This window comes from Orycteropus afer, unplaced genomic scaffold (assembly GCF_000298275.1).
Source record: "Orycteropus afer afer isolate SDZICR_OR568_19922 unplaced genomic scaffold, OryAfe1.0 scaffold00125, whole genome shotgun sequence".
In the NCBI taxonomy this organism is placed as follows: domain Eukaryota; kingdom Metazoa; phylum Chordata; class Mammalia; order Tubulidentata; family Orycteropodidae; genus Orycteropus; species Orycteropus afer.
In genome coordinates, this window is record NW_006921712.1 from 1815449 (window position 1) to 1843247 (window position 27799).

The 27799-nt window shown below is 37.5% G+C and overlaps 1 protein-coding gene across 1 annotated transcript in view; it reads right to left on the reverse strand.

The window, feature by feature from the left end:
* Positions 1–27799, reverse strand: part of ERICH1 (glutamate rich 1) — a 154959-nt gene that overhangs the window by 3323 nt on the left and 123837 nt on the right. Inside the window, exons 5-6 of the mRNA XM_007944433.1 lie at positions 4588–5058; positions 3162–3356 (exon numbers count right to left, since the gene is read on the reverse strand). Coding sequence (XP_007942624.1) covers positions 3162–3356; positions 4588–5058 — 666 coding nt within the window. The remainder of the gene's footprint in view (positions 1–3161; positions 3357–4587; positions 5059–27799) is intronic.

The following is a 27799-nucleotide window of genomic DNA, read 5'->3' on the forward strand; positions in this document are numbered from 1 at the left end:
GGGTTTGAACCGCCAGCCTTCTGGTTAGCAGTCAAGTGCTTTAGCCAGTATGCTACCAGAGCTCCCATGCCAGGAGTAGCCAAATGCAAACTATCAAGTAGACAGTTTGTCTTTGACATCACCTGCCAACCCTTTTATTGTTTCATGGGAGAATTATAGCTGTGAATAAAGATTCACCTCAAATGTCAGGCTTTACATAACTTGTAAAGATACTACTCAAATCCTGTCACCTAAAATTCAGTTTATAATGGACTTCCACTATTTCTAACGTTATTAATCATAGAGAGCACACAGTAAGTACTAAAAGAAAAGAGAGCAAAATTAATCCACAACTTTTCCCAGTTTTCAGATCCTAGGATTTGCCCTCAGGGAATTCGTCTATTGCTGCTGATGCTAAAGTTTCATTTTCAAGATACACTGGATCCACAGAGCTGGACAATGGCTAGGAGACACCTGAACAGCTGCCAACTCCTGGGCTCTAAGCTGCCAGGCAGGAGTTTGGGAGGATCCAAAGAGAAGTGGACCCCAGAGATTCTTCTAAAGTAGACTGAATTGTGCCCAAAGGCAAGTTACCTACCCTTAGTAAGCCTCTGATTCCTCAAAATGTGGGTAATAAAAAATTTATATAACAAACCAAAAACAAATCCATTGCAATCCACTCAGTTTCATCTCATGGTGACTCTGTGTGCTGTGGAATAGAACTGTTCCATACAGTTTTCTTGGCTGTAATCTTTATTGAAGAAGCAGACTGCCAGGCCTTTCTTCCATGGCACCACTGGTCCTAACCAAGCTTTTGGTTACAAGGGAAGTGCAAGCCATTTGTCTCACTCAAGATTAACTGAGGGAACAGGTAGAGTACCTTCAGACTGTGTGAAGCGTGCTAAGAATTCAATAAATGGGACTTATTATTATGATAGTATATATTATACATGTTGTGTTGTTGTTGTTATGTGCCATTGAGTCAGACTCAACTCATAGCGACCCCTCCTTGGGTTTCCGAGGCGGTATCACTATGGAAGTAGATTGCCCCATCTTCCTTCCGAGGAGTGGCTGGTGGGTTTGAACCGCCAGCCTTCTGGTTAGCAGTCAAATGCCTTAGCCATTATGCTACCAGAGCTCCCATATTATACATAAGATAAAATATTATAAATGTGAGATCCATTTACTGAACACCAACTGTATCCTAACAGTATAAAAACACATGAACTTAACTTTTGAAAAGCTATATCCTAGTCAAATAAAACATCTATAATTTATGAAAAATAATTTCTGATTCAGCAAAGAAGGAAAAAGAGTTACAATAGGTAGAAAAAACTCTATACCTTCCTTTAAAATGCTATTATTTTCATGCTTATCCTATAGACATGAAAGATATACCTACCAATTAAATTTTATAAATTAGTTTTATGAAAAAGAAAGCTTAATTTCAGAAAGCCATGTAAGTGAAACTGGGCATAAGACATATTCAATATTTGAAAATACAGTGTCACCATTTACAAAATTTTATTTTACAAAATAACTTGACATAGGAAAAATTTAAATGCATATCCTACATGCACATTCATTTTTACAGAACTGCTTGAAGTAATTGTGGTCAAAACTAGTCTAGTGAATTTAATACATGAAACCGAGAGAACATTTTTATTAAATTCCCAACAGCTCCCAAAGAGTCTCTTGACTATCTGGAACTCTAGTGTAAAAAAAAACTTGTATGAGGAACACAATAACTTTTTTTTTTTTATTTAAAATTTCAAATGATTTATTTTCCTGTTTCATAAATATCTCATCAGTTTAACTAACTGGATTTTGCCCAGTTTAAGCTAAAATTCTATTATAAACCAAAAACCAAACTCACTACTGTCAAGTTGGACCCGACTCATAGCAACCCCTCTTTGGATTTCCAACACAGTATCTCTGCGAAGTAGATTGCCCAGTAGCTTTGCCCACTGACAAAAACTAAACAGTACTAGATTACTAGAGTTAATGATCTTTTAGAGTAACTTATTAATATAACCTGAAAAGCTCCAACTTCCATTTTCAACAGAGTAATGCTGCCTCAGGAACTCTCCCATTGCTCCTACATCATTTGTTTTCCCTTCTTACAGGATCCATGCTATCAGCAGCCAATATGCTGCTATTTCTCCCATCTCTTGACTGCACTTTATCTTCCCTCACAGCAAACGTTTTTGAAAGGATTGTCTTTGTTCACAGTCTTGAATTTCTCTTCTCCTATTCTCTCTTTTGCATCCACTGTAATAAAACTTTTGCCCCCCAGCAACACTGCTCTGTTAAGGTTATCAATGACTTTTCTACCTTGACATTTATCTAACAAGTATCTCAAACTTTACCTATCCAAAATTGAGCTCCTGATATGTCCCTCCTCCCAACCTGCTCCCTCTAGCAGTCTTTCCTACCTCACAACTAGATATTTAATCGTTGAATTGCTCAGGCCAAAAATGTGTCTCTTCCTGTTATATCCCACACCTGGTTTGTGAGAAAATTCTATCAAATCTACCTACAAAATAGGTCTAGAACTTGACCGTACTTTACTATCCCCACTACTACCACCACCTTGGTCTAAGCTATAGTAAGTATTCAATATGATTATTTTTAGCCTTATTATTGGTGTCCCACCATGGTTTATTTCCAGGCACCAATGTGATGTCATTGAACATGGAGTTGGGAGGACATGAGTACAACTGGCTAGTAGCCAGCTCTAGTAAAGTACTGTTTGCACAGAATGGGTACCCAATAAAGGCTGAGTAAGTAAACAAAAGAAAAATCATCATAATCCAACTTGCTAACTGGAAGGGTTCAATAAGTTCATACCAAGATGCTTAGAAGAAAGAAAAATTGTATGTTGTATCAATCTAGCAGAGGAGAAGTAAAACAGGGGAAGAAATGAATTCTCCCATTTCCATTTATGCTTATGAAAATTTGGCACTGAGAGTTCATTGCTTACAAAGCTGCAAAATTAGACTGCACATACATTTCTGCATATAATATGTGATATATTTTTATATCAAGCAGAGACACAGCCATATTCCTCTGTGGGACTCTATTCTTCCAAGCCATATGTGCATTGTTATATTTTTTGACTCATTACTGTTTTGGTAGAGGGTAAACCTTGACAAGAGTATCTCAGGCAGTACAGTACATACCAAGAGGCATCATGCAATGTTCTGGGAACATTTCCAGAGCACTCTTCAATCTTTCAGTATCCTGCAAAAGTAACAGCGCTTTCATGTGATCCAGGATGAACACATCTGAGGGAGACACACTGTGAGATTCAAGATGTTTAAACAGCTCTTCGGTGGCTTCCATAAAAACAGCTGAATCGGAATCTTTGGAGATACCTAAACAAAGTTAGTTTTGCTTAGAAATATAAATTTTAGTTTTTTGTTTTTTATTAAATAAACTAAAGTTTTCATCTCTTAAGGAAAGCCTCAAACAAATGTTTCTACTTAGAATGAGATGTTTGGGTTACAAAAAGCTATCATAAGAGATAAACAAAAAAGAACTTTGGAAAGTAGAGGAGCTCATTGCTGCTCCTGTAAAAATAATGTATCTTACTTTCTTTGGTTGCTTTTTAAGATTTTTCCTTATGATTGGTTTTGCAATTTTTCATTATTTCTCCATGTTCTCCCTATTTTCTTGAACATCTACCCATACCCACTGCTGTCAAATCAGATTCTACTCATAGCGACTTCTCCTTGGGTTTCTGAGGCCTTATCACTACAGAAGTAGATTGCCCAACCTTTCTACCAAGGAGCAGCTGGTGGGTTTGAACTGTCAGCCTTCAGGTTAGCAGTCAAATGCCTTAGGCACTAAGCCACCAGTGCTATTTTAAATTTCTTATCTGATAGCTTCAGTATTTTCTATAAACCAAAAATACCAAACCCATTGCCATCAAGTTGATTCTGATTCATAGTGACCCTATAGGACAGAGTAGAACTGTCCCATGTTTTTGCTATTGTTATGTGCCATCGAGTCGGACCTGACTAACAGCGACCCCTCCTTGGGTTTCTGAGGCAGTATCACTATGGAAGTAGATTGCCCAACCTTCCTTCTGGGGAGTGGCTGGTGGGTTTGAACTGCCAGACTTCTGGTTAGCAGTCAAGTGCCTTAGGCACTACGCTACCAGAGCTCCCAGAACTGTTCCACAGGGTTTCTCAAAACTCAAAACTCACTGCTGCTGAGTTGGATCCAACTCATCGGACCCCCTCCTAGGGTTTCCGAAGTGGTATCACTACGGAAACAGAGTGCCCAGTTTTCCTTCCAAGGAGTGGCTGGTGGGTTTGAACCGCCAATATTTGATTTTATAGAAATAAATTTATCATGAGACCAACTCATGTTTGAATTTACAATTTTACTGAGGTTGGTTATATTCTATTTCTTTTGACATGAATTTGAGCAATGTATTAATCTAGATCTTTCGTAGAAAGAATTAAAGTACTCCAACTTTTATCTCTGAACTATTTTGAATATTTTAATATATTTTATATCTCAAACATTAAACATTTTACTGTATTATTTTTTCAAATTTTTAAAAGAATATTCAAAAGAAAAATTAAGGAAAACACATACTATCATAAAAATAAATTTCCTGTGTTGACTTCAAGAAGTTTAGGATACCATCTGCCTTTTCATTGATACTTTTAACGTCTTCCTCATTGGTGTCGTTAACATCTTCCTCACTGGTATCTTTAACGTCTTCCTTGTTGGTGTCTTTAGCATCTTCTTCATCAGTATTTCTTAATTCCTCTTGTTCACTGTTGCTCTCCTCAGGCTGGTACATGAAATTGATGCCAGGGGCTTTTGTTAGTAAGCCAGCTGCTTTCTTCTTTTTAATCTGCTGCTTCTTTTTCAGTTTCCTTTTTTTATTTTTGCTTATTGTGGGGCCATCTGTGTACTGTGGCTGTATTTTTTCTTGTAAAAGACGCTGCTGTTTCTCTAATTCTGCTTGTTCTACATGGGCACTCTTAGGAAGTTTTAAATTTTTCTTTGATTTATGCTTTCTAAATCTTTTTCTCTTTGGTTGATCATGAAGATCCTCATCTATAAAAGAAAAATAAAGTACAACAAGTTTCACTAAAATGAACCATAACAAACATGTTCAGTTACGTAAATTTTCCACTAGAATCTTATGTTTCTAGCAGAAAAGGAATCTCAAATATCTACTTCAGTATTTTCAACCTTACCTCACACTAATTACACTATCAAAGATACTGGAACTAACCATAATACAAACTAAAAGCTACCTTTTTTTTCTAAGAAAGGCAGGTATAAGTATATGTACAGTCATAGTTGTTAAAATTTAGAGTGTGTTTTTAAGGGTATAAAAGTTGTTACAGTTTTATTGGGAGTGATATTTCATTCCTATGGTCGTGGTGAGAAAACAGAACAAAATATCAATCTTAGGTTTTTTAAAATTTATTTTGATACCACCTAAGAATTACTTAGGAGCTCTAGTAGTGTAGTGCCTAAGGCACTTGACTGCTAACCAGAAGCCTGGCGGTTCAAACCCACCAGCCACTCCTCGGAAGAAGGCTGGGCAATCTACTTCCATAGTGATACCGCCTCACAAACCCAAGGAGGGGTTGCTATGAGTCAGGTCCAACTCGACAGCACATAACAACAAGAATTACGTGTATGAGTGAGAATAAATACATAATGATGACTGCCCAACTGAATTAGCAACAGCTCACATGAAAGATAAAGTTCAGGTTCTAGGTTAGCAAAGGTTGGTATATAAAATTAAATTTATCAATGGTGTGCTGGTGAAGAGCTAATAACAAGCTCTGGGTAACAAGGAGGCCCCAATTATAGCCTGTGTCAATTTCCCCAATGTCAACACTCCCACCACAGCAGATTTCAAACTACCAATGTGATTATTACTGAGTGGGAAGAGATACGTACAACTGATTCTCCTGAGATGACAGGAGTCAGTTGTAGCATACCACAGAAATAGGTGGCCAGAAAGGAGAGAGTAGGGAAGAAGCACAGTAGGTAACCCCAACTCAAAAATCAGTCATAAGGAGAAAGACCCAGTGCATATGGTTACTCTTGGAATAACAAGAAAGTCTCAAATGAATACCTGGCACATAAAACTTGAGGGCAGATAAGACATTGAAAGAAAATAATTATAAAAATTGTACACTACATCTAAACCATGTCTACATACTGTTGGTGGTATGTACACCAATTAAGAACACAGATGTAAGCAACACCACATCCTTTTGTGTCATAGTCAGCACATGGCTGTCAGGCCTCTGCTTGAACAGATATAGAACTGCAACACTTGTTATTGTGCCGTGAAATGGTTTGATTTTCAGACAATTCTCACTTTTGACACGTTCTTGTTATATTTTTCTGAGCTGCACACTACCACCCATCAAAGATTAGTATGAAAAATCAAGATTAAATATGAAATTTTTGAAACATTGTATAAAAACAAGAGTTCATTATTGTGGTAGTTCAATTTGTGTGTCAGCTTGGCTGGGCCTGGTTGAGTGGCTGGGCAGCTGCATGTAGTATTCCTCATGATGAGACTGGTAATCAACTCCATGGTAGAATCTACTGTGAGCAGCTGAGTAGCTGCCTTAGGGATGTGGTCTGCTTCCTGTATATAAGGAGAAGCCTTGGGGAATGGTCTCTAGCTTACAGCACGCTTGGATCCTGCGTGTAGCCGTGTCATGGTTCAGCAGCCTGCCATGCTCTGCCAACCTTGGGACTTACAATGGACTTAAATTAATGGCCTGCCATGTGGTTTGGTAACATCCGGAGTGTGCCTTTTTACTTGTCAACCTTGGGTTTGTCAGCCTCAGCAGCCAGCAGCTGTCTGAGTGAAGAAATGCCTCTAGCTCCAGTGGGCCAGGAGCAGGAGGCAGAACTGGTTGAGGGGCTTTCGCCCAACCCTTAGAGCCTGGCACTTTGATCTTGGACTTAAAGTCTCCAACTCTAAGAGAATAAACTCCTGTTTGTTAAGGCCATCCCATTTGTGGTTTCTTCTTGTCAGAGCGGCACTAGGTAATCAGAACAATTATATTGAATAAAAACCTGTTTCCCTATATTTCTATTCAAGGACTTTAATCTTGTCCTCTAGAATTAGCCACAACATCTAGTTTATCTTCCATATTGGAGTTCTTCAACATAGCTTTCAAATTTCAGCAGAGTTTCCTTAAGAGCATCAATAATGCTTTATAACAGAGAGCTCCAGGTAGTCACTAGATCAAATGTGCCTAAGATAAGAACTCTACCTGTTATAATGTTCTGTGTGCTGTGTTCAGAAAAGCTACTTCTTCCTTTGTTACTATGCTCTGGAAATGGTGGAAAAATATCACTATCCTTTTTTGAATGAGAGCTCTTTTTTCTCTTGATACACTTGACAACCATATCTATTAAACTTACTGCTACGTTGAACTTTGCATGAAGCTAACACTACTACTCATAAAATGCACTATATAATATTACTGTCTAATCTATGATTAGTATTATTTTATCTCCTCAGTCACCACTGGAATTTTGCTTACAGTATTTAAAAATTTTATTTGAAAGTGTTAATAAATATTAAAGATTTGATTAAGTATAGCTGAAAGACCAAAACTGATTCATAAACATCTTCTGGTACCTGACCATTCAGCTGCTTTTAAAATACTAATGTTCAAAAAATAACCACTGTTTATGAAATACACTTTTTTTTTCAAGGTTCAGTTAAAAAAATAAATAAATAAATTTCTTCTCATTAGTATCGACTCAAGAAGTCTATGCTTGACTTCAGTGATCTAGAGAAAAGCAAGCCACAGAGTAATTTATGATCCAAAGTAAACCCATTTGGGAACTGATGCTACAGATCATTCGTGGGGGGAAGGGAGGTGTACATCCTTATTATCCACTAATAATAATATTGGGAGCTCTTCTCTTATTTATTTTCTAGCTTCTTAATGAGTATCTTTCTTCTTTGTATGCTTTTACAGTCTATCTAGCCAATTACCAGTTTTATACTCTGGTTCATTTTTCTTTGTAAGTGGTAAGATTATAATATACACTGATCCTCTGTCACGAATTGTTACACTATTGATCAATTTTTTAAAAAAGACTATAAAATAGTAATTTAAAAAGGCAAGGGTGGCAAAAAATGTTATAAATGATAAATATATGATACTGTTAGACACGTGTATATTTGTACGTGTATGTGTATGTTTTCTAATGAAAAACTGAAATGTACATTAAAAAACATTGGAAGGCCATAACCCAGGATTTCACAGCGGCTATGTTTAGGTGGTATAAGAGTCCCTGAGTGGTGCAAATGGTTAAGTGCATAACTACTAGCCGAAAGGTTGGTGGTTCAAACTCACCCAGAGGTGCTTTGGAACACAGACCTGACAATTTGCTTCTGAAAGGTCACATCCTTAAAAATCCTATGAAGCAATTCTACTTTGCACACATGGGGTCGCTTGGAGTAGGAATCAACTCAATGGCAACTAACAACAAGCACAGGTGTTTTGTTTCTCCCACTGTACTATTCTGATTTCCAAGTTTAGGGCATTAAACAGATAGTGTTTTTATAAAAAGGAAAATTTATTTTAAACTTGATGAAATTATGCCATTTTAAAACTTATGGGAATGCCACTAAATCCTGCTTAAAGGGAAATTTATAGTCTTAATTATAATCAGCGAAGAAAATAACATAAATATCAATGATGCAAGCACTCATTTCAATCAGGAAAACACACACACACACACACACAAATTAACCCAGCAAATTAAACTTAGGTGGGAAAACAGAAATAAGAAACATAAGGGCAGAAATAAAGAAAGAGAAAAAAATATAATAGAAAGGAATCAGTAAGCATTGAAACACTGAAGAAAGAAAATGGACAAATAACTAACAAGACAGGTTAAGAAAAAAAGAGAGAAAGAACAAATAACCAGTATTAGGAATAAAAAGAATATATACTACAGATATTAAAAAGTTAGGTATTATAAACAATTCTATACAAAAAAAAAAAATTGTGCAATTATATAAAATGAGAATTCTAAGAAAAGCACAACTTATTAAAAAAGACACAAGAAGAAATAGAAAATGTTAATAGTCCTGTCTCTATTTAAACTAGTGATACTTAAAACTCATCGTACAAAAGAACTTCAAGCTCTAGGTAGATTCACCTGTGACTTGTACTAAACATTTAAGGATAAAACCAACACTTCCCTTACATAAACATTTGCAGAGACTAGAAAAAATAGTGATCAGTTACAGCTCAATTCTATTAAGCCAACATTATCTTCATCTCAAAACTTTACAAGGACAAGAAAGGAGAGTTATAGGCCAATTCTGCTCATAAACAGTAATACAAAAATTCTAGACAAAATGTTAGTAAGCCCAGTGCAGCAATATAAAGTATTTAATCAATTTTAATACCAACACACAATAGAAACTCTTAGCAAACTAGAAATAGAAAAATTCTAAATATATCTAACAGGATATATTTGCAGGATATTTACTAAAAATCAACAGCTAGACTTATAGATAATAGTGAAATACTGAAAGCGTTTCCTCTGATATCAGGGTAGAAATAAAGATGCCATGTCATCACTATTAGTAATCAATGTACTGGAGGTCCTAGTAGTGAAAGGTAAGAAGAGAACTAAAATGTGTAAGAATTAGAAAGGAAGATACAAAAGTGGCATTAATCACAGATGGCATATTATATATATATATCCCATTGTCACTTACTGTCATGGTTAGGTTCCAAAGACAAGGGTATTATGTGAAAATTGGTGTTATGTGAAAATGGAGGATAACTGTACCATTACATAACTTCCAAATTACATCATTGTACAACTGCCAGATTACATCATTACATAACTGCCAAATCACTGAGAATAATGACCCAGTCAAGTAGACATATAACCTTAACCATCACAGCCAGCATTATTCTTGCCTTACATCTCAGCACTTATTACTGCCAGATATACATCAACATTGCACAAAACAATAGTTTTTTACTGTTGTCATAAATGTGAAATGTAGGATAACAAGATAATCGATAAATGAGGGGCAGGTGTATAGAAAATCCAAAAAGAATCTATGGATTAACTGTAATTCAACAGGTAAATGGATAAACAAATACAATGGACTACTACTCAGCAATAAAAAGGAATGAACTATCAACACACAATATCGATGGATCTCAAAATAATTTCATTGAGTGAAAGAAGACAGACCTCTTGAAAAAATAAATTCAAATGATATGATTTTTACATTACATTTTAGGAAATGCAAGCTAATCTACAGTAACAGAAAACAGATCAGCAGTTGCCTGGATGGGGCAGTGATATGAAGGGTGGGAGGAATTAGCAAAGGGCAAGAGGAACCTTTGCAAGATGATGAATATATTTATTATTTTGATTGTGATGAAGGATTTATGGCTGTATACATATGTCAAAAAGGAGCCCTGGTGGTGCAATGAATAAGCACTCAGCTGCTAACCAAAAGGTCGGCAGTTAGAACCCACCAGATGGAAGAAAATACTTGGCAATCTCCACCTATACATATTACAGCTTTGGAAACCCTCTAGGGGAGTTCAATTCTGTCCTATAGGGTCACTATGAATTGCTTTGACAGCACACAACATATATCAAAACTTACCAAATTTATACTTTAAACAAGTATTGTTTGCTGTATGTCAATTATATCTTACAAAACTGTTGTATAAAAATATCACAGAGAAGAGTCAGACTCCCTTGGTTTGCCTTGATTCTGCCGTGAACTAGCTGTAAGACCTTTGTAGCCCTGTATGGCTATTTATAAAGTGGCTATTAATAAAACCTCCTTCATAGGGCTATTGTGAAGAGTCTATGAGTTAATATATACAAAGCACTGCCTGACACTTGGTAAAGACAGTAAACCTACACAACGGTGCAAGGTAAGTTTGCATAGGTGGTATTCCAGCTCTCTTTTACTTCCATTTATGCACATGTGGTTATTCACATTCCAAGATCTTAAAGGTACTAAGTGACCAAGGCTTTCTAATGTTTCTAGAAAATAAATTATTTAAAACATATATATGAGTTATACATAGAAAAATAATATATTCTGTTGTTATTAGGTGCCACGGAGTAGGTTCTGACCCATAGCAGCCCAATGTACAACAAAATGTAACACTGCCTGGTCCTGTGCCATCCCCACAATTGTTATTATGTTTGAGCTCCTTTTTGCAGCCACTGTGTCAATCTACCTCATTCAGGGTCTTTCTCTCTTTTCACTGACCCTCTACTTTACCAAGCATGATGTCCTTCTCTGGAAATCAGTCCCTCCTGTTACATGTCTAAAGTACATTAGATGAAGTCTTGCCATCCACACCTCTAAGGAGCATTCAGGCTATACTTCTTCAAAGACAGATTTGTTCGTTTTTCTGAGAGTCCAAGGTATATTCAATATTTTTTGCCAACACCATAATGCAAAGGCATCAATTCTTTGATTTTCATTATCCATTATCTAGCCTTTGCATGCAAATGAGGTAAGGGAAAATACCATGGCTTGAGTCAGGCTCACTTTAGTACTCAAAGTGACACCAGTACTTTTTAACACTTAAAAAAGGTCTTTTGCAGATTTGCCCAATGCAATATGTCATTTGATTTCTTGATTGCTTTGTGATTGTGTTCAGTGTGAATCCCAGTAAAATAAAGTTCTTAAAAACTTCAATATTTTCTATATTTATCATGATGTTATTCTACTTCTACCTTACTTAAAACACGTATCTATATTGTAGTGAAATATACCACTGTGGGTTACACATATTTAGTAACTGAGGAAAAAAGATGTATATGAATAATTTTAACATGAAGGAATAATTTAGCATGAAGGAAAAAAGTTTCCATGTGTACTAGTGTCAAGGAAAAGCTCACAGAACAAATGCAAAGAGGTAGTCTCTTAGAGAAAGAAAATTTAAATACAATTCCAAAGCTGTGTTTCAAAATTTAATTTAAACAAGCAGAGTAAACTTTTGCAGGTGAATTCCATCATAAACCACAAATCTCATCTATTTTGCAATTACCGAACTTCTGTTTACTCAGCCATTCCAGTTTCTTTATTATGACTTTCATTACAATACTCAGTTTCTTGCCAAACTAGAAAACATTTACTAAACAAAAGTCACATTTAAATCTAGGTGGCAAGACATTCATGACATAATAGTTACATACCTAATGATTTCACCTATTCAAGGTCTTAATTAAAGGGGTTCCACTCTCTGCCAGGCTGAACATGATAACGTTCTCACATTTATCAAAGAAAAGAGGACCATAAAGAACTATGTGCCAAAATCTGAAATTGAAGGATTATGATGCAGTTTAATATTTTTCTGTTAATCTATGATAGTCAACTTCTCTCCCAAACTGTAAATTTCCTGAAGAAAGACAGAATGTATAAATTACATATTGTTGTTGTTGTTATTTGCCGTCGAGTCGGCCCCGACTCATAGCGAGCCCTCCTTGGGTTTCCGAGGCAGTATCACTACAGAAGTAGGATTGCCCAACTTTCCCTCTGAGGAGTGGCTGGTGGGTTTGAAGCGCCAGTCTTCTGGTTAGCAGTCAAGTGCCTTAGGCACTATGCTACCAGAACTCCTATAAATTACATATAGAACCCTAATATCCACTTGCTTTGGATTTATATTTCTTATGCAAATCTCTATGAATAAAGTATTCCTATGTGGGAAAAGAAACTAATTAACTAAGAAAAACAGTGATCTGGTTCTTTTTTCCCAAATAATGCTTCTCACTTTTCAAAATCTTGTATGCTCTAAATGTTTCATTGTACACCCACTCCTCACCAACATCGTTAGGTTCCAAAGTCCAGGTCGTCATGTGAAAATTGGCATTATACAAAACTGCAGCCACTAAATGCTCCTCGGATTCCAGGATTCACTTTGGAGGCAGTCCTGTGGGGCTCCCTCCTCTGCAGCCACCATCTGCAGTTTACTCATTCCAGGCTGTGACTTCCATACTTGGGGCAGGCAGAGCGACTTGTACATTTCAAACCACAGGCAGAGCTAATTGAGTCAGGATTTGCAGCCAGGAGGGGATTCACCCTACCCCAACCCATGTGGAGTTCTTGCTCTTCACAGAAACACTTACCCAACTGGGACTGCCACCCAATGGCCCCAGTGCCACCAAGCACACAAATGACATATCTTGGTGTGTGCAAGAAGTGATCACTACATGTCCTGTCTGCGCCTCTCTGCTGCCTTCTCACAGACTTGTGACCTAAAGCTGTAGCTTCACTCAGGACAGCCTAAGGACCTGGCTGTGATTCGGTGAGGGGCTGGCATCTAGCCTTTAGTTTATTCTTTCAACTTTATTCATATCCAAGCCCAGGGGCCAGGGTGGAGTAGGAAGGATCAAAGATTTAGGGCTCAAGAGGGAGGTACTCTCTTACTCAAAACAAATGGGTCCTTACCTGGCTTTCAGGTGATTTAAGTAGATTTTTTTTTTTACTATTTTCATAAAGGCAAAATGTTGGATAAATGAGATAATAGATAAGTGAGGAATAGGTGTAACATTTGACTGGGCCTCTTTGCTCCATTAGCCTGAGAAGGAAGCAAAGTTCTCAGATTGATTCCTGTGTGGGAAAGACAGTTTTCCATGGAGGGTGGGAGTAGTTTTCATTCTACATCTGCTATAACTATTGTGGTAGTTATGTTTGTGTGTCAACTTGGCTGGGCCTGGTTGAGTGGCTGGGCAGCTGGTGGTAGTTATTCCCCATGATGAGACTGGCAATCAACTCCATGGTGAATCTACCACAAGCAGCTTTGGGATGTGGTCTGCTTCCTGTATATAAGGAGAAGCCTTGGGAATGGTCTCTAGCCTATGGCACACTTGGACCCTGAATGTAGCTGTGTCACTGCTCAGCAGCCTGCTATGCTCTGCCTACCTTGGGACTTACAGTGGACTTAAGTTAATGGTCTGCTGTGTGGTTTGGTAACATTGGGACTGTACCCTTTTTACTTGTCAACTTTGGGGCTTCTCAGCCTCAGCAGCCAGCAGCTCTCTGAGTGAAGAAATGCTTCTAGCTCCAGTGGGCCAGGAGCTGGAGCAGAGCTGATGCCCAAGGCTGAGGGGCTTTCATCCAGCCCCTAGTGGCCCTTTGAACTCAGACTTAAAGCCTACAAATTGTAAGAATAAACTCCTGTTTGTTAAAGCCATCCCATTTGTGTTATATTCCTGTCAGAGTGGCACCAGGTAACCAGAACAACTATGGTCCAAAAGGCTGTCTCAAAAATGCATGCCACTGGCCATAGGTGAAGCAGGCAGGAAAGAATAAATGGTTTGGCAGATATTCAGTTCCCATGAGACAACAGGAAGATAGGAAGATAACACAATGGTATAATTTATGGGAAGAAACATGCTTTGATAATAATAATAGCTGCCATTTGCTTGATGTATTACAGAGATGCTGGCATCACTGTAGACCACACCACTTACTCTAGCTTATATTAATTTAATAGTCTTAACTATTCTGTCTCTCCCATCTTGGCTCCTTTTGAGCCACATAAACTTGGCAGCACACAAAAGCCTTCTAAAATGTAAATCTCTCAAGTTCACTGCCTTGCTTAAAATGCATCAATGGTCACCCACAGTCCTTAAAATAAAGTCCAGACTTAGTATAGTACACTGTCCTGGACCTAGTTCCTGCTACTTCTTTGTTCAAACCATTCTGAAGGCCTGCAGCTGTCTTTGGATGTTTACACAGGCTGGACCACCCCACTGCCTGGAATGCTCTTCACTCACTTTGGTCCTATGTTTGGCTAACATGCCTCAGGCTTTGGCTCCATTTTATTAAGTTTTCCTGGACCCTCAACTTTACCAAATGTTACATCTTTTTCTAGCGTTTGGTCTTTCCTGATTATGTGCCAAAGCAAGTGAGCCAAAGTGTCGCCCGGCTCTCTTCTTAAAAGAGCATTCTAGTTGTTATTCTTCTAAGACATTTGTTCATTCTTCTGGCAGTCCACAGTATATTCAATATTCTTTATCAACATGACAATTCAAATGCATCAGTTCTTTAATCTTCCTTTTCATCATCCAGCTTTTGTGTGCATATGAGGCAACTGAAAAAGCCATGGCTTCAGGCAGGTGCACCTTAGTTATCAAAGTGACATCTTTGCTTATAAATTAAAGAAAATTATAAGCAATCTTATTTCTTTTTACTATAGTCCTTGAATGTAAACTAAAGCCAAACACTTCCGTTGATTCCAAATCATAGTCACCCTATAGGATAGGGTAGAAATGACCCATAGGTTTACCAAAGTTGTAAATCTTTGCAGAAGCAGACTGCCACATCTTTCTCCCTTATAACAGCTGGAGGGTTTGAACTGCCAACCTTTTGATTAGCAGCCAAGCATTTTAACCACAGCCCCCCAGTCTTTAAATGTAGAATAAAAAATATTGCATTTTTTATGCAATAAAATAAATTTAATGGCAGCTTAAAATTTCTGCTCATCGTACATAAGAAGTGTCTAATGCAGTATGGGGTGGCCACAGTGAAAAGAAAGATATTGTCCATTTAGTAGATAGCTCTCTGTTCATAGTTATTCTATCAGACCTAGAGACCCTATTTTTTCAGTTTTTTATATTTCTCTATAGTATAATGTAGTGAATTAGTATGTAGTGCTTAACAATACTGAATTAATCTTGTATCCTATAAAAAGTAGTCACTTTCTGTAATTTCACAAATTAAAATGAAGAATATAGTTTTAAAAACAGATATTTATTGAACACCTACAATGTATATGACATCAAAAGGGACACCAGTGAATTCTAGTGCATCCTTTAAAAATTAGCTCAAATGCCAGCTCTTCTGGGAAGTAGGTCTTCCTTGAATTAACTATGCCAACTACCTCTTCGTCCCTGCCCTAATGTGCTTTTACTACCTCTGCCATAGCACTTAACAGGATTTCTGGTGGTAGAGTGGTTAATACATTTGTCTGCTAACTGAAAGGTCGGTCGTTTGAACCCAATGGCCACTCCACAGAAGAAACACGAGGCAGTCTGCCTCTGTAAAGATTTACAGCCTTGGAAACCCAATGGGAGTCACTATGAGTCAGAAATGACTCAACAGCAGTGAGTTTGGTTTGGTTTGCTGCAGCACTTATCACAACATTTTAATTATTCCTACTTAACTCCCCCACTAGACTGTCAAACTTTATCTATGCATTTCAGGTACACTGTCCAAGAATGGCAGTAATATATTGATTCAACAATATTTGTGTGACTTATATGTGCAAACTGCTGAGATTATAGTGGATACAAAACAGACCTGGTTTCCCTGCCCTCATGGAGCTCACAATCTAAGCTACCACATGCACTGAATGAAATCATTATAAAACATGGCTCCCCACTGCAAAGAGGTTACAATCAAAATTAGGACAAGGCATATTCAGATAAAAAGATTAATCACTGAGACAAGGCAATACAGTGGCAAATAGGTGATTCAAACAATATATGACAAAAGAAATAAAGGAAATACTATCCAGCTGGAGTAGTTCCTCACTTCATGACAGACAGGAGATTTGAACTGAGCCTTGAAGGAATGAATAAGTTTAGGTAACTGCTTACTAAATCCTGATGTGACTCTCCTATCTGATCTGACCACAGAGCTAGCTTCCCATATATATAATTACACTTCTAAATTTCTGTTTACGTTTCATTTAAGAAGGCTTTTGTTGTAGCTCTTAGTTTGACAGGTAGAACTTACACAATTCATTGTACATCTAACTAGAATACAGAAATTTATTTGTTACTTTTGACAACAGAAAAGAAAAATGTATTAAAAAGTCTTTAGAATTATTTAAAGGAATATTTTATAGAATTCTCAGATTTTTACATGATAGCCTTCAAAGTTGCTTTTTTCTATTTAATTATAAAACAACAGCTTACTCTTTTTTAAAGTTCTACTTAAAACCTAATTTCCAAATCATATTATTTACAAACTCACACTCAAGCCACAGTTAAAGAGAACATCTCATAAAATGTGTAGCTCCCAATACAGAGAACCAAAAAAAAAAAAAAAACAAAAAAAACCCCAAACCAAAACTTACTACCATCCAGTCAGTTCTGACTCATAGCAACCCCTCCTTAGGTTTCCGAGGCGGTATCTCTACGGTAGTAGATTGCCCAGTCTTCCTTCTGAGGAGCGGCTGGTGGGTTTGAAATACCAGCCTTCTGGTTAGCAGTCAAATGCTTTAGGCACTATGCCACCAGAACTCCTATATAGAGAAAATTAACTGGTAAATACATGGTACACAATGGTTAATGAATTGTAATGTACAGGCTGAAGTCAAGCCATTTTATTTCTAGGCTAACAAAATGCATTTATCATTCTACAATGACCAAATGATAAAAAGATATTTTTGTACTGCACATGATCAAGTGCATAAGACTGCCTAACAATATGAGTTAATCAAATATACAGTGCCTGTTTATAAAACAGGAGCCTGGTGGTGTAGTGCCTACGACATCTGACTGCTAACCAGAAGGCTGGAGGTTCAAACCCACCAGCCACTCCTCGGAAGGAAGACTAGGCAATCTACTTTCCTAGTGATACTGCCTCAGAAATCCAAGGAGGGGTCACTATGAGTCGGATCTAACTCGACAGCAGTGAGTTTAGTTTTTTTTTTTTTTTTTTTCGTTTGCAAGATAGAGTGGAATAGAGGATAAAGTAGAACAGAAAATCTCATTTCATAAATGGTATCAATAATTTCAATTTAATTTTGAAAGGTTTGCCTCAAATGACACTGTTATTGATTTCTTAATGAGTAAATACTGACCTAGAGGCCATTAAGAAGGTCCAGAAGATTAAGAGTTACCTCCTACTATTACTGCCCCATTCCTTTAACACAGGAAAAATGAGAAGACGATCCTTTAGTTAAAGAGGCATAATGTTCATTCATTCATCAAGCATTTGAGTGCCGAGATGAGCCAGGTGCTGTGCCACGTACTTCATAGGCAGAAATCTGTAAGTCATGGTTCCCTTGCTCACAGAACAGCATGCAAGACAAACAGTACTGATGGACGACAGTACAAAGAGTAAGAACTCTATTGGAAGTGTGAATATAGTATAGTGGGAATACCAAAAAGGCAATGACTAACTCTACCTGGGAAATATGTGGAAGGACTCTTGAAAAAAGGTGACACTTCAGTGGTCTTTTACTATTTTCTAAATTCAGACATCATACCATAAAATCAAGTAAGACTGTGGAAATATAAAAAAAAAGAGGAGAGGGATGATAAATGTAGGAAGTTAGAAACCTAAGGTTACCAGAGGTGGTCACCAAGAAAAACTGGGAAGCGGTGTAAAAATGAGGCATTGGTAGTTCAGTGTTAGAATTTGCATCTTCCATGTGGGAACCTCAGGTTCAATTCCTGGCCAGCACGCTCCACATGCATTCACCACCTATCCATCAGTGGAAGCTTGTATGTTGCTGTAGTTTCAGCAGAGATTCCAGATTAATAAGACTAGGATGAAAAACTGGCAATCTACTTCTGAAAATCAGCCAATGGGGGGTAAAAAAAAAACATGGATCACAATGGTCAGATCTACAACTGATCATGGGATGGTGCAGGACTAGGTACCGCTTCATTCCGCTGTGGAGTCACCATGAGCCAGGGGCTGATTTGACAACAGTTAACAACAACAATTAAAAGTTTCATTATTGGACCCATTAAATTTTGACTATCTTATTATATTTGGGTTTAAATGATTTATATTCAATTATTTGTTAATTTATACAAATTTTAGCTAATTTCTATGTAATAGTGTAAGATGCAAAAAAAGCCACTCCTCGGAAGGAAGGTTGAGCAATCCTACTTCCGTAGTAATACTGCCTCGGAAACCCAAGGAGGGGTTGCTATGAGTCGGGGCCGACTCGACGGCAAATAACAACAACAACAACATCCTTCTTAAGTGTAAGATTTATATTGTTTGAAAACCATATGAACGATCTTATATTAGTATATGTAATTTCTTTAAAATAAAATAAATATTCAAGAGAAATAAGCTTATACACAAAGCCTATCTGATCAATTATTCTAAAAAACTGGAACATAATTGTTTTGTTTTATTGCTAAAATAGAAAGATTACTAAAAAATGACACAGGTTTGACCTTGTAGTTATACAGCCATTCCCAGCACCCAGGCAAATGGGTCAGAAGTTTTCTAGTATCATTAGCTTTCTATTTTTCTGTCCTTCTAATAAGAAGAGGATTGGGAGATGGTTCTTTTGACTTAAAGATCTTGCCATAGTTAAATGACCATGTTGCTGTTGCTGTTGCTGTTGTTGTTAGGTGCCATTGAGTCATCTCTGACTCATAGTGACTCTGTGCACAGCAGAATGAAACACTGCCCGGTCCTGCGCCAGCCTCATGATCCTTGCTATATCTGACCTCATCGTTGCAGCCACTGTGTCTATCCATCTCATTGAGGGCCTTCCCCTTCTTCGTTGACCCTCCACTTTACCAAGCATGATACCCTTCTCCAGAGAATGGTTCCTTCTGATAACATGACTAAAGTAGGTGAGACGAAGTCTGGCCATTCTTGCTTCCAAGGAGCATTCTAGCTGCACTTCCTCCAGGACAGATTTGTTAGTTCTTTTAGCAGGCCTTGGTACTTTTACCATTCTTCTCCAACACTACAACTCAAAAGCATCAACTCTTCTTCGGTCTTCCTTATTCATTGCCCAGCTTTAATGACAACAATCTTTAATATTTCATTAACCTTCAAATGCCTGACATATGTCAGGCAGAGCTTGACATCGGCAATACAACAAGGAATAGGTTAAGATCCTTACCCATTAGGAGCTCACCTGACAGTTTGGAAACAAAGAAATGCATGGTTGCAGTGCCATGCTCATATTGCTATAAAAAAGGTAGGCAATAGGGCTCTGAATTGGTAAAGGTTGTAGTGGGTGGAATGGTTCAATAAAGATTTCTCAGAGACAGTATTAGTGGATACCTGTATATGCCATAAGAATGTCCAGGTATATAGTAGAGCTGACAAGGGACAAGGTTGTGGTGACTTCTTGGCCACAGCCAGATACCTGGAGGGAGCAAGTGGTCAGACCTGTAGGCTTGGGACCATAGTCACAGAGGACATCAGACTCAACTGGCCTAACATACTACACAAAAACACTGTTCCACATCCTACTCTGGTGAGTGGCAACTAAGAAGCTTGCAAGGGTCACCTACATACAACAATGGGTCTCTCCTTGTCCACAGCAAAGAAGAATTAAAAAAAAAAAAAGGATGCATGGAAATAATTAGTCCAAAGGACTGGTAGACCATGCGATCCTCAGCCTATATGACCATGAGACCAGAAGAACTAGATGGTTCCCAGCTACAAGTGTTAACCACTCGGAGGGGGATCTTTGTAGGAGATCCTGGATAGAGAGGGAGAACAATGTGGAAAAAAACTCAAAATCATAAAAGAAAAAAAAAGACCAGGTTTGCTGGTCTGATAGAACCTGGTAAGACTTCTGAGACTATGGTCCCTGGCTACCGTTCAGCTCTGGAACTGAACTCACTCTTGTGGCTTCCAGCCATGTAACTGACAGGTATATGTGCTGAACATTTATATCAGGTAGATACACTATTTGGAGTAACCAATCATGGTAGAACAGAAGGGCACTTTATGCACAAGGAGACAACTTGAGGGGGTGGGAGTGCATGAGAGGGAAGAATATAGAGAAGAGGTAAGGAGGGAGAAGAAGTGGGAAGAGAGCTGCTACATTGTGGAGAACTGCAGTCACTGTCACGAGACAAAATGTGTATGAACTGCTGTATGGAAAATGAATTTTCTCTGTAAACTTTCACCTAAATTACAATTAAAAAAAAAAAAAAAAAAGGAAGTCAGAGGATAAAGGTGGGGGAGGAGTGGAAAGCACATTCTAGGCAGAGTGCCAGCATGTAGAGAGCCTAAGTAAGTCCATAACTTCAGTATTGTTAATTCAAAACAATTCAAGAACATCTAGGATATATCCTCAAGTCTAGAAAATTACATTTTCACTAGTGTGCATTCCATCATTATTAGCCTCTAGCATTCTAAATATGTTTTGCAATGCCCCACACATTAATTCCTAAAATTGTCAATATGGGTTCTGGTACATTTTTACATCCATTTTTTTTTTTTTTCACTTTGAAAATAGCTAAGTTATGACCAACTATAGAGATCATTTAATTACTAAAAGATGTAGCTATCAAAATAGGATCATCTCTAAACCTGAAACCGAAAATGTCCCTTGAAGTCTCCTTGAAAGCAAATATTTGCTTAGCTAAACTAATAAAGAATGTGTGCTCTTTTAAGATCTATCTAGGATCAATTGACAACAGCAACTTGAAAGATTAGACAGGAACCTTAGGGAGCAGTAAGTTCAAGTAATGCAGGAGGAACAACTCAGAAAAGGAGGGTCAAAATGGTTGGATAATTCAAAGAATGGAATCAATGTCACTGAATTTTACATGCACCCACTGTTGAAATGGTTATATTTTTGCCGTGTAGATTCTCAACGAAAATAAAAATCAAATAAATGATTAAAAAATAAATTAGATATATACATTACCTTACTAAAGGTAGTTTAGAACTTGACATTATTATTTCTGCCTGTACATAAAAGTTAAGACACTTGTTTAAGTTATCAGGAGTCAGCAACCTATGCTGCTGTAAGCAGAAGATATGCTCTATGCACCTTAGGGCAGCTGCTGCTTACTGTCAGATGAAAGCATAGCGTGCTGGAAGTCAGGGGATGGAGGACAGAGGTATGGACCCCCATTGTTGCAAGATGCATATGAACTCAGTCCTGAACCTATTAAGGTGTCCACATGGAATCCTGCCTTTTTCTATTATCAATTTATTTCCTAGTGCTACAAGGAACAAGGTAGAACCTCAGGGTACCACCTTACAAGGACTGCAGACCTCTAAATCTAGAGTAATTAGTTCAAAGAGAATTTTAGACTTATTTATTACCCTAGTCTTTCCTTTGACTAATTTATAAAAGGATGAGAAAAGTACATTGACAAAGTCAAAGTCCACCTAGGGAGCTTAAGAAGCCAGCACCACTGAGTCTTAATTATCTGTGCTAACAGGAAGGAGGGCAATGCTGGACTCTCTGACTGACTGAACAGATGTTGAGCTCCCAGACAGGTGCATTCACTCCTTTACAGCTATAATAAGCCATGTAGCTTCCTCTAGGTCAGTACCTTTAGAGAGCTACTGTGCTCTCCTGTCTGATTAGGGACAGATCCCTGGTTTCTGTCAACTGGCTCTTATCCACTTGCTGATGGATCTGTGGTCTAAGGAAGCAATTACTATATTATAGTAACTTAAAAAAAAAAAAAATGTGAACAATTAAAGGATCTTGGTTTGAGTCCCTGTTCCATAACTTACTCTATGACCTTGAACGAGACACATGAGTCTCAGCCTTCTTATCTGGACATGAGAACATTGCCCCTATCCACTTCAACGGCTTGTTGAAGGGATCAGATAGAAGGATGTTTATGAAAAAATCTTCCCATTCTACACAACAGAGTTTTTTTTTTTTTTTTTCTTTTGAAGGCTTTATTCATATCATTAACTCTACCTCCCTGACTATCCTCACATGGGCATATGATAGAGCTAGAACACTGTTCATTACCTCAGCATAGACAGCATTCTGAATATATACAGTATAGATTAAAGACCAGGTTGCTGAGAAGAGGAAAACAGTGAAAATAAACAAAGAAACCCTGATTTGAAAAATAGGATAAACATGGTACAGTAAATGAGGCCTGTGCTGCATTATCTGTCATCAGAATGACTGACAAAAATTTTTATGCCTAACTCACTTTCTAAATCAATCCTCTACCCTATAATGTACCCATGTGCATACATTTGTGAAAATGTCTGTCTTGAATTGAAGTGTGGCATTCAAGGTACTGTACTTGACCCTTCCCATTCCCTAGATAGCACATTACCACTATCATCTTCCTCATCCATTCTACCAGGGCTTAGGTCAGCATGGGTCTCATGATTTGCTTTTGTCAGATGGGAACATTTACTAACTTGGGATTCTATAGGGATGCTATCTTTAATATCATTTCATTATGTATTTTTGTTAACATAGATTTAACGACTCGATGGCACCTAACAACAACACAAAGAAAATGACATTCTGATCCAATATCCTTGTGTACTGCAAACATACATACCTAATATATGTTAAGGGTAATTAATTATCTAACTGATGTTGTAAATGTTTCATATGATGCAGAAACTCTTCATAGATTTTTATGTTAAGTATTTAAAGTGTTTAGTGAATTTGGGTAACTTCTTGGGATTTCTGGATAACTATTTGGGGTTTTTGGATAAGATGGAAATGTATGATTATTTCCCCAATTAAATCAATAGAATAGATTATTATGCTATCTTAAAATTTGCTGTCCAACATCTTTTCAAGCACAGATTGGACTTGGACAACAAGCAATGCCAATTTTCACAAGAGAGGCTGTAGATTTCTTTTTTAAATTCCAAAGTCTCTCCCTAGCTACACTGTACTAATAGATATTCATCCACCCTGAGATTCCATTATAGAGTTGGCTCATTTCTCCTCACTGGAAGAAATGCCTAGGGCAGGGGAGTTCAGTTTAATTCCCTTTTATCTTTGTCACTCTCTGCAGCAGACACTGTTGGTCTGCAACAGGCATTCTTGGTCAGTTAACCTAATAATCATTCCCAAACTCTTTCTCTCCTGTCAGCCTTGTAGTATGGAGGCTGCAAAAGCCTGACAAGGTGCTTGTTTTTCCAGTTTACCTCATGAGGCAACCACAACAAAAGGCAGACCATTACGAGGAGAAAGTCCTTTTACCATTAACTGTCCACCACCTACTATCTCACTTTGAATGTGATCACTTAGCACTACTCACTGCAGCATCTTGCAACCATGAAGGGAATGCTAAGAGAATTTTAGAGGCATTGACTCATTGAAAAATTCTTTGAGCCTTGTTAAATTAGTAGTATATGTCCTTAAAGGTTAGGCTACATTTTGTCTGCTTTCCTGACAGCTGTAGTCAAATACATCCTGAAATGCATTTTGGCTATTTCCACTCTGCATAACCTAAACCAACAGGCTTTACCTAGGCCCAGCTTCTCTACAGGTGCAGTATCATTATCCTTTATTTTTGTATCTTGGACTCTTTAGTCTTATTATCTGCATACTCATCCTCCACACAGCTGCTTAGAGTGACCCCTTTAAATTAGTATAATAATCATATCTCTTCCCATTTTAATCTTCTAAATTGTTTCCCATTAATTAGCAATAATTTCCCAGTTGGGCTTTGCAGGACAGATGGATGGATGGGTGGAAGGAAGGGAGAGAGCAAAAGATGGAAGGAGGAAGAGAATAGGGAAAAAGGAAAAAAAAAAATGACAATCAGTGATCTAGAGATAAAATTAAGTTTTTCTTAATGGCATTCAGGTCTCTTCTCTCTTGCCCAGGACTGTTTTTCAACTTCATCTCTTCTTAGCCCTTGCCATGTCTGGACTCTACCTTTAATTCCCCTCCAACCTTTTCCCGCAAGTCCCCATTTCCCACATCTGCCTAGCTCCTAGTTAACGTTTTTTCTTTTCTATTCCTTTTTTAAAACTGTATTACAAATATTCATAACAAAATATTTGCCAGTTCAACAACTTTTGAACATGTACAATTCATTAATTACATTCATGTACAATTCATTAATTACATTCATTAGGTGCAACTACTGTAATTATCCTTTCAGGAATTATTCTACCACCATTAACATAACTGTATGCCCCTAAATAATAACTCCCCTCCCTTACCATCTTGGTAACCACTAATAAGCTTTGGTTTCTATATATTTGCCTATTTCATATAAGTGATATACACTATTTGTCTGTTTGCGACTGATTTATTCTACTCATTCTGTTTACAAGGTTGATCCATCTTGTGGCATATATCAGAACTTCTTTCTCTTTATTGTTGAATAATATTGCATTGCATGTATTATTGAACAATATTGCAATTTGTATTTGTACATCCATCTATTGATGAACATTTCAGTTTTTTCTATTTGGCTACAAGAAACATTGGTTTCTGCTTGCATCCTTTTTATGTTCAACTTTTTGAGGTACTATCTCACTTTCACCCACAGTGGCTGTACCATTCTGCATTCCTACCAGCAATGGATAAAGGTTCCAGTTTCTCCATATCCTTGCCAACAACCTTTTTTTAAAATAAATTTATCATAGCCATTCTAGTGGGGGCGAGATGATGATCTCTCATTTTGGTTTTGTGGTTTAGATTTGCATCTCTCCAATGGCTAGTGATATTGAGCATCTTTTCATGTGCTTGTTGGCCATATGTCTATCTTCCTTGGTGAAATGACTATTCAAGTCCTTTGCTCATATATATATATATTTTTTTGATTGAGCCCCTTATCTTTTTATTAAGCTGTAGAAGTTGTTTGTTTTTTCTTTTCAAATATATTTTGAATATATTTTATTCAAATTTGATAATTTTAAATATAAAACTTTATCAAATATATAGTTCCTGAAAATTTTCTCCCTATCTTTAGGATATCTCTTCACTTTGCTGACCAACTTTCATTCACTTTTGATCTTTCAGAAACAAACTATTTCTTGTTTGTTGGTAAAGTATGAACTCCTCCCAACCATCTCCCTACCACATTACCTTCTCTTTCTAACTTTACTCTTTTTTGTATTTTATCAGTTGGGTTCTGTGAGATTCAATGCTAGCATTATTCTTTTCTACCTTTCTCTAAATAGCTACTTTTTCTCTGTCACTTTCAAGAGTACTTCTCCTGTGTGTCCATAATATCCCATACCTTCCTGTATCTCCAAACTTCTGCATTGTTTTATAATTGTCTGTTTCTCCCACTAAACCAAATCATCTTAAAGTCAAGGACTATGTGTTATTCCTTTTGTACTTCTACTATCAAAAGCATCTGGCATGTGATTAGAGTAACCATATGATTTATTGTTCAAACTGGAAAGTATCAAATTAAAAGTGAACTCTTTAAAGAGTGAGCAACAGTGAAAGAGGCAGTGTTATGGATGTAAAAGCAGTATATAATTGTTGTCATTAGGTACCGCAGAGTCATCTCTGACTCATAGTGACCCTATGTACAACAGAACAAAACACTACCTGGTCCTGTGCCAGCCTCACAATCCTTGCTATATATGAACCCATCGTTGCAGCCACTGTATCCATCCATCTTGTTGAGGGCCTTTCCCTCTTTGGTTAACCTTCCACTTTGCCAAACACGATACCCTTCTCCAGGGAGTGGTCCCTTTTGACAACATGACCAAAGTAGGTGAGACAAAGTCTGGTCATTCTTGCTTCCAAGGAGCAGTCTGGCTGTACTTCTTCAAGGATAGATTTGTTAGTTCTTCTGGCAGGCCACGGTACTTCAGTATTCTTCACCAACACCACAATTCAAAGGTATCAACTCTTCTTCAGTCTTCCTTATTCACTGTCCAGCTTTTATATCCATATGAGGCAACTGATAATACCATGGACTGGATTAGGTGCACTTTAGTCTTCAAAGAGACATCTTTGCTCTTCAGCACTTTAAAGAGGTCTTTTGCAGCAGATTTTCCCAGTGCAATACATCATCTGATTTCTTAACTGCTGCTTCCATGGGTACTGATTGTGGACCTAAGCAATATGAAATCTCTGCCAACTTCCATCTTTTCTCCATTTACTGTGATGCTTATTGGTCCCACTGTGAGGATTTTGTTTTCTTTATGTTGAAGTGTAATCCATACAGCAAAGCACAGTCTTTAATCTTCATCAATAAATACTTCAAATCATCCTCACTTTTGGCAAGCAAGGTTGTGTCATCTGCATACTGCAGGCTGTTGAGTCTTCTTCCAGTCCTGATGTCACATTCTTCTTCAAAGAGCCCAGCTTCTCAGATTATTTACTCAGCATACAGATTGAATAAATATGGTGAAAGGACATAACCCTGACACACTCCCTTCCTGATTTTAAACTATGCAGTATCCCCTTGTTCTGATCGAACGACAGCCTTCTGGTCTATGTACAGATTCCTTAGGAGCACAATTAAGTGTTCTGTAATTCCCATTCTTATCAACGTTATCCATAATTTGAGATGATCCACACAATTGAATGCCTTTGTATAGTCAATAAAAAACAAGTAAATATCTTTCTGGTATTCTTTGCTTTCACCCAAGATCATCTGACATCAGCAATGGTATCTCTCATTCCACAACCTCTTCTGAATCCAGCTTGCATTTCTGGAAGTCCTCTGTCAATATGCTGCTACAACCATTTTTTAATTATCTTCAGTACAATTTTACTTGTATGTGATATTAATAACAGTGCTTGATAATTTCCACATTCTGTGGGATCACCTTTCTTTGGAATGGGTACAAATATGGATCTCTTCCAGTCAGTTGGTCAGGTAGCTGTCTTCCAAATCTCTTGGTAAAGACAAGTCAGTGCCTCCAGCATGGCATCTGTTTGTTGAAACATCTTACTGGGTATTCCGTCAATTCCTGGAGCCTTATTCTTTGCCAATTCCTTCAATGCAGCTTTGACTTCTTTCTTCCTTCAATACTATTGGTTCTTCATCATATGCTACCCCCTGACGTGGATGAACATTGAACAGTTCTTTTTGGTACAGTGACTCTGTGTATTCCTTCCATCTTCTTTTGATGTTTCCTGTATCATTCAATATTTTGCCCACAGAATCTTTCAATATTGCAACTTAA